This window comes from Octopus bimaculoides, chromosome 25 (genome assembly GCF_001194135.2).
Source record: "Octopus bimaculoides isolate UCB-OBI-ISO-001 chromosome 25, ASM119413v2, whole genome shotgun sequence".
Taxonomy (NCBI): Eukaryota; Metazoa; Mollusca; class Cephalopoda; order Octopoda; family Octopodidae; genus Octopus; species Octopus bimaculoides.
The window spans coordinates 24,810,125-24,818,523 of NC_069005.1; the positions used below are offsets into that span (position 1 = coordinate 24,810,125).

General features: G+C 39.8%; 1 protein-coding gene across 1 annotated transcript; it reads right to left on the reverse strand.

Annotated features, from left to right (window-relative positions):
• Positions 1-3,462: 3,462 nt before the first annotated feature.
• On the reverse strand, positions 3,463-8,391 carry LOC106881935 (tyrosine-protein kinase receptor Tie-1). The gene is made up of 5 exons (XM_014932462.2): positions 8,306-8,391; positions 7,221-7,374; positions 6,421-6,676; positions 5,307-5,403; positions 3,463-4,452 (listed from the first exon to the last, which is right to left on the reverse strand). The coding sequence occupies exons 1-5, from the start codon at positions 8,386-8,388 to the stop codon at positions 4,302-4,304; spliced, it is 741 nt and encodes a 246-aa protein (XP_014787948.2). The 5' UTR covers positions 8,389-8,391; the 3' UTR covers positions 3,463-4,301.
• Between the last annotated feature and the right edge of the window lie 8 nt (positions 8,392-8,399).

The window sequence follows — 8,399 nt, forward strand, 5'->3', positions numbered from 1 at the left end:
TATAGTCAGCAGCGCCGCCTGGCTAAGGCTTGGCTGCTCTGCATTGACAAGGGGCAACACCCTGAAACTAGTCTGCAGATGCCAAACCAGCAGGGGGACACTGCTGACCTCCCCTGTTCGAAGGTTATAAAGGACACAGGTTTCGTGTGTCACATAGCTAGCTAGAGGCGATGGCTTCTTGGAGCTAATTCACGGCAGCTTTCGTCCTAATTTTGGGACTGCCATGTTGGCTTGGCGATAACTATTAATTTCCAGTACCGCTGCCGTAGTCTCCTTTATATATATATATGTGTGTGTGTGTGTTATAGGTTAAAAGTAGTGTTTACCAGCGAAGGCCGCCAGGTAATCAAATTCTTTATCGGCTGCCATGTTGTTTATGATGTAACATTATCGTCTGCTTTTCTTCTAACAGAGATAACCTTGTCATTGTGAAATATGATAAATCGTATTATTCTCACTCATTCTTATCTCAGTCTATTGTTGTATAAACAATGATTTCCTCCGACAACATCCCTCCATATTCTCCCCACCCCCTGTTCATTACCTCTCTTTCATCCCCTGGTAAGCAAGGTAGTGGTGGTGATGGTAATGGTAGTGGTGGTGATGGTGGCAGTGGGGGGGGGGGTGATGGCGGTGGATATGATAAAGCACGGGGCCCATACATGCATCAAAACTATATTTCAAGATATAATTCTATTAGATTTTATCTCGGGCGCCGGAATGAAAACATGGTGTCAAGGGGCCATCCGTACTGATGGCCATAGAATCACTAATCTACCCTTAATGATAACAAGCCACCTTATCCATCCCACCTCAAACAATGACATTATATTACAAATCCACCCGCAATAATAACATTGCACTTTAGATTAATCCCAGCCTTAATAATGATAATATCCAGCAGAAATACCCTCAATGGTGACAGTACACCTCAGATCAAGGGTTTTCAAACTGTGGTCCGCGGACCACAGGGGGTCCGCAAGGACAAGACAGGGGGTCCGTGGACAGCAAATACTTTTTCTGAGCAATTTGATTTTATATATGTTTTTTAATCGAAATCTTTTAATTGACAATAAACCTATTTGTTAAATACTGTTAAATAAATAAAGGTAAAAATATATGTTATTTTAAGCAAATATTTATGTATAAATTTCATAAGCGTTTATAAGGGGGTCCCTAAGGTAAAGCCTGAAATATAAAGGGGTCCGCAAGTCAAAAAGTTTGAAAACCACTGCCTCAGATTACCCCATCAGTGCACCGAATATCCACCCCGTCCTTGCATCACAGGTCCATCCTCAGTGAGGGCAATATATCAAAAATCCACCCGTTTTGAGGACAATACTTGGCAAGCCCTTCCTCAATAGTGACAGTATACCAGTGATGACAATATACCGCAATTCTGCACCCAATCATGGGAACATCACAGATTCAGTACCTGTAACCACAATATGTCACAGATCCATCCATCTTCAAAAGATTAAGCATCTACATAACTGCTTGAACTGCTAGAAATAGCAACTAAATCTCCCCTAAATCACACCCTATGCCTTCGGGAAATCAAATGATACAACAAATTGTGTACTTTAGTCCTTAATACATGTCAATATGCTGTCGGGATGGCTACAGCTGGAATGCTTATGGTTAGTGTGCTCGATTCGATCAGCTTTAGCTTGGAAGCTAAATAACTACTACCACCATCACTGCTATATTTTACATAGACCAACGAGGGAGCCTACAGGTAGTTGATCAACATAGCAGCTAAATATCCCTCAAGGCGTCATTTATACTCTAAAACAACAACAAGCAAAGACAGGATGTGATGACCACTGGTGGACATTATATCCTGTCTTGTCATACTTGAAGGTTTTCGGTCTTACCACTGACTCAGTAACGCTAATTTGATGTCATTCCAACCGTAGCCATCCCGACAGCATATTGACATGTAATTTGATGTTGAGTAGGTGCTCCAGCAATCTTGATACTCATTTTTGCCGGCTGAGTGAACAGGAAACACTTGGAATAAAGTACCTCGCTCAAGGACATAACGATCTTCCCCGAACGGGAATCGAACCCATGACTTCATGATCCAGAACCTAATTGACTGACTTTAAAACCACACAATAGCACATTATATTGTGTAACCTTAGATACACTATGCCTGAAAGAAAAACAATGACGGATTGTAGATGGAATGTCTTTGATCGATAGGCCTCCTGAATGAGGGCTGCCCTTGGCACTAGCGTATCTAGGTGGGGGGAGGCTACTGTGGGCTATTGCTGTAGGCAATATGTGTTTTTTGTGGGGTCAGGGGGCGGGAAACGGAAGGGCCGCCCCTGGCGGCACACATATTAGCTACGCTAGTGGTCCTAGGGCCAAACAACACCATGCACTCTTAAAAGATATTAAATTCATATTTAAAAAGGTCAACAGCATCTAAGATAATAATTAATTTAATCTAAATCTTAACCAATTAACAACAAAAGCTGATAACGATTGACGTCAATGAACTCTACTCAATGTATTCAAAAAAATCACTTTCCAACAACAACAACCGACAATGAACTGTGTCTTCATCGTGGGGCTGGTTAAAAAATAACATTGACCTTGGGTAGCAATTTTTGTCCTTGGGTAGCCAACTGTTATTTCCTATTTGCTTACCCCTAGAAAGTATGAAAAATGGCTAATATTTCCTTCAAACTTTGCTTTTCTTACATTTATTCAAACACCAAAGACTCTTTCTCGACACACGGCTGTGATGCTCCACCCCTACTCCTGCTCATCGTCAGAGAAGTACATATTGTCTGCCATTGAGGGACATGCCCAAGTGGTTACGGGTTAAGCAACTGACTAGCAATTTTGTGGTATTGTGAAGAATATTTGCTATAATAATATTTCTAATTTAGCAACTCAGTACTAAATCTGTCTGAAATCTAATGGAAAATAGATCAGTTTCAAAACATTGATGTCCAGGACAGAAAAGCAAAGTTTGAAGGGAATAGTAGTCATTTCCTTTGATTTCTAGATAGAAGCAAATAGGAAATAACACTTACTGACCAAAGACACACAAAAATAATTTTAAAAAAATTGTTACACAGTCTAGGAGGAGGAGGAGGACGACGACGATGGTGCTGATGATGACGATGACGACAACGATGGTGATGATGATGAGGATGATGACAATGATGATGATGACGACGATGATGATGACAGTGATGATGATGACGATGACGACGACGACGACGACGACCACGGTAACGATGACGTTGACGATAATGATTATGACTATGGTGATGATGATAAAGGAACACAGAATAAAAAAGAAACGGGACTACTCATTTCCTGCATCAATATTGCAAAAAAAAAAAAAAAATAATAATAATAATGGCCAATGACACAAGTCAGCAACATTTTAATATCCATAACACTTTAATAATAATAATAATAATAAAAATTGTGCTACAGCATAAGCAATGAACACAGTCAATATGGTTTGATAATGGATTTAAAGTCATTCCCATCATAATATTTCTTTCAGAATATTTAGGGATTAGGAAGCGGCGAGCTGGCAGAACCGTTAGCACGCCGGACGAAATGCTTAGCGGTATTTCGTCTGTCTTTACGTTCTGAGTTCAAAATTCCGCTGAAGTTGACTTTGCCTTTCATCCTTTCGAGGTCGATAAATTAAGTACCAGTTACGTACTGCGGTCGATCTAATCGACTGGCCCTCCCTCCCCCAAAATTTCGGGCCTTGTGCCTAGAGTAGAAAAGAATATTTACAACTGTCATTTTACATAATGGACACCGGTACTACTAAAGCAGCGCGGACCCGAACGCGGAGTCGCGCGTCCGCGCTAGCTAGTCGTGAGTGGTCGATCCTAACCCTAAACACGTATTCATTTGCACACGCGGGTTAGGGATAGGGTTAGGGTTAGGATCGACCACTCAAGACTAGCTAGCGCGGCTGCGCGTTCGGGTCCGCGCTGCTTTAGTAGTACCATGGACACCTTCAAAAGCCTGAGATTTTATGCGATTGAATCTATCTAGCTAGCTCGCTATCTCTATCTATTTATCTATCTATCGATCTATAAAGCAGGCTAGCTAGCTAGCTGTATGTATATCGGTAACTCCAGCTTTGTCTGCGTCGGACTGGTAAATGTATATCTTGTATAAAACACAAAGTAAAAGAAAAATAAGTACGAATGTGTATGTGTGTGTGTGTGTGAGCGTGCGTGCTCTGAAGCGTGAAAATAGTTTCGTTCTGCCAGTAAACAATATTTTATGATACAAGGGAAACAACTAGGTTATTCTTGACTTCCAAGGGACGTAACTAGGCTGCTCAAATCGAGATATGTTCTGTCTTTTTCCATTAAATTTTCAATGAGAAGTCGGAGTCGATGAAAGGTCGGACGATCTTTTGGTTTTTCCCGCCATGTGAGTCTCATGATTTCATACCTTAAAAAGAGACAGTAAAGAGATTTCGATCAGTTTTAAAAACTGGCAAATAAAAAAAGAAAAAAATTATTTATAACATATAATCATCGATGATGTAATTGAGGAGTTTGGGAGGTGCAATGGCCCAGTGGTTAGGGCAGCGGACTCGCGGTCATAGGATCACGGTTTCAATTCCCAGACCGGCCGTTGTGAGTGTTTATTGAGCGAAAACACCTAAAGCTCCACGAGGCTCCGGCAGGGGATGGTGGTGAACCCTGCTGTACTCTTCCACCACAACTTTCTCTTATTCTTGCTTCCTGTTTCTGTTGTACCTGTATTTCTAAGGGCCAGCCTTGTCACACTGTGTCACGCTGATTATCCCCCGAGAACTACGTTATGGGTACACGTGTCTGAGGAGTGCTCAGCCACTTGCACGTTAATTTCACGAGCAGGCTGTTCCGTTGATCGGATCAACTGGAACCCTCGTCGTCGTAAGCGACGGAGTGCCAACACAGTTGAGGAGTTTGCTTTCCAACCATGTACGCAACACCTTGGACAAATGTCTTCTACTATAGCCTGGGGCCGACGAAAGTCTTGTGAATAGATTTGATGGATGGAAACTGAAAGAAACTTGACGTATGTACGTGTGTGTGTGTGTGTGTGTGTGTTCCCCATCACCGCTTGATAAATGGTGTTGGTGTATTTACATCCCTGTAACTTTGTAGTTCAGAAAAAGAGAGTGATAGAATAAGTACCAGGCTTAAAAAAACCCCCCAAAAACCCAAAACGGTTCATTAGCATGGCCATAATCTAACACCTGAAACAGGGTGAAAGACAAAGGACTTTTAATATATTTACCAAATTAATTTACTTACAACTCATTGGAACAATGTTCTGGTTTCTCCATCCTATATCCTGTTGCCAACACTTCGTAAAGATCTGCCAAAGCTATGGATGGGTAGGGGGATGCTCCTGAAAAATTTACAACCAAAATTTATGGAACTAAAACAAGACATGATCTCAAAATCTAGAGAGACAATATAATTGAGAATACAAGAGACACACATACAGACATACACATACAGACACACACCTACAGACACACACCTACAGACACACACATATATGTATGTTTGTATGCATCTGCATGCACACACTCACATACCATATTCTAACATGTATAAGGAACCTTTTTTGTCAAAAATTAGGTTAAAAAAATATGGGAGTTTCTTATACATGGATAGTATTATAATCCCTTACAAAACCTTTTTTCCAAATTTTAAGCCCGCAAAATTAGGAGGTTCCTTACACTTGAGGGTTTCGTATACACATTAAAATACTGTATATATGAGGGGGAGTTGAAAAGTTCCTGGCTTTGAGTAAAAGAAAATACAGGAGGATCAGTTAATAATGATTTTATTCAACATATTCCCCCTCTCAGATTCACACACCAATCACAATGTTCCGGGTTCAGTCCCACTGTGTGGCATCTTGAGCAAGTGTCTTCTACTATAGCCTCGGGCCGGCCAAAGCCTTGTGAGTGGATTTGGTAGACGGAAACTGAAAGAAGCCCGTCGTATATATGCATGTGTATGTCTGTATTTGTCCCCCGAACATCGCTTGACAACTGATGCTGGTGTGTTTAAGTCTCTGTAACTTAGCAGTTCGGTAAAAGAGACCAACAGAATAAATACTAGGCTTACAAAGAATAAGTCCTGGGGTCAATTTGCTCGACTAAAGGCGGTGCTCCAGCAGTCAAATGACTGAAACAAGTAAAAGAATAAAAGAATAAGAATATATATATATATATATATATATATGTATATGGTACAGACATACTCATATACATATTTGTAGGTATATTTGCAAATAACATGTTAACAAAATATCCAACAATATAATTAATCAATGATATCCATCAACTAACAATCAAATTATATGAGATAAAAGACAGAAAAAAAAAAACTGCCTAAAATGCCAAATTCTTACCCATGGTAACAATCTCCCAAAGTAAGATTCCGAATGACCATACATCGGTCTTAGTTGTGAACATGCGGTCTCGAAGAGATTCCATGGCCATCCATTTAATGGGAAGTTTACCACTGGTCAGTTTTTGGTATTGGTCGTCGTTGTAGATGTCTCTGGACAGTCCAAAGTCGCAGACTTTGACCACTTTCTTGTAATCAAGAAGTACATTTCGGGCAGCAAGATCTCTGTGTAAATATTTCTTGCTGTGCATGTATTCCTGAAATTAACAAAAATAAATGAAGTTTTTATTATGATTTAGGCCAAAAAAAAAAAAAGCAGTTTATAGCTGGGGGTTGATTTAGGCAAGGCCATTAACACCCACCCTACCACTACCCCTATTTCATAATGACTTTATTTTATCAACACTGAATGAATAATGAAAAGCAGCATTGCTTTCTGTGGGATTTGAACTGTAAACATAAAGAACTTGCTTCCCAGCCTGATGGTTCTGGGTTCAGTCCTACTGCATGGTACCTTGCACAACTACCATATAGCCGTGGGCTGACCAAAGACTTGTGAGTGGATTTCGTCATTTAATCAATGGTTTCAGAAAGACCAAACCACATCTTAAACACAGAAAATCCAAGCCAAGTTTTACCCACCAAAACTTTGTAGATAACAAGGCAGCTTCTTTCTTCCCACATGATATATACGCATGCATACATATGTGTGTATTTGAGCTTGTATGCATGTGTGTGTTTGAGCTTGTATGCATGTGTGTGTGTGTTTCTGATGATAATCAATATAAGACCACTAGGTACCATAGCCATCGTCACTTGTCTAGCAAATGATAATATATCGACAGGTGATATCACTTCTTCGTGGACCGTTCCATCGTCATCTTTAACAGAATACATCATCTCAGTGTAACCATCTTCAATGTTCTTTCTTGGTTGTCCATCCAGACGGCACCTCCTGGGAACAGAAATAGAACAGAATCAGACATTTTCACTTATTTACATGTAACTCTACATCTTCAGTGTCTGCTTGCCTGATAATCTTTAAGTATATACACACATACTTATATGTGTATGTGTTACACACAAACACACACACACACACACACACACACACACACACACACACACACACACACACACACACATACACACACAGGGTATGTAAGATATTTGAGGACAGATTTATGTTTATAAAAAAAACAGATATATAATAACGGATAATAACTTTATTCATCAAAAAATGCTATGAGGATAAAAATAAACATTCTTTTCTATAGTATTATTCAATGAAGCCAAAAACTGCTTCTATATGAGATCTAAATCATCTCCATGCTCGAATCAAGTGGTCCTGGTTCATTTTGGACATTATTCTGACTATGGTGGCTTTCAAAGAATCTTTGGTGTTATGAGCATGTTCATTGACTACTCTCTCAACAAAGCTCCAAATGTGATAGTCCAATGAATTGAGATCTGGGGAATTAGGAGGCCAAATGTTAAAGGTTATGTGATCATGAAAATTTTTAGTCATCCATTCCTGTGTTACTAGAGCCACATGTGACAGTGCAGAGTCTTACTGAAACACATACGGCCTACCATTGCATACACTGTCTATTCAGGGCTTAACAATTATTTCCAGGACCTTCAATGTAGATAGCAGAGTTAACTCTAAGGCCTTGTGGAAAGAAGTAAGCAGGCATCACATATCCTTCATTGTTGACAACCCCTAGAATCATGGCAGTTGCAGGAAATTTTGTATGCATAACTCTTAGAACTCCAGAAGGGTCTGCACATAACCATTTGTCATTTCTTCTGTTCACTCTTTGATCTTGGTTGAAGTTTTTCTCATTTTTTTGGTTGTAATTTTTCTTGAGAGAAATTATACTTACTGTAAGAAATTGTGTAGATTTCCATGTGGAAGATATTCCATGATTAATGCAATCGGTTCATTCAGAGTACAAGCTCCAATCATAGCTACAATAT

What these genes read in the sequence shown, in the direction of transcription:
- LOC106881935 (XM_014932462.2), bottom strand. Translation starts at nt 8,388, where the DNA reads ATGATTGGAGCTTGTACTCTGAATGAACCGATTGCATTAATCATGGAA. An exon ending in AATCTACACAATTTCTTACA is followed by an intron (nt 7,375 to 8,305) that starts GTAAGTATAATT and finishes TTCTGTTCCCAG; the next exon opens with GAGGTGCCGTCTGGATGGAC. An exon ending in GAACATTGTTCCAATGAGTT is followed by an intron (nt 4,453 to 5,306) that starts GTAAGTAAATTA and finishes TCTCTTTTTAAG; the next exon opens with GTATGAAATCATGAGACTCA.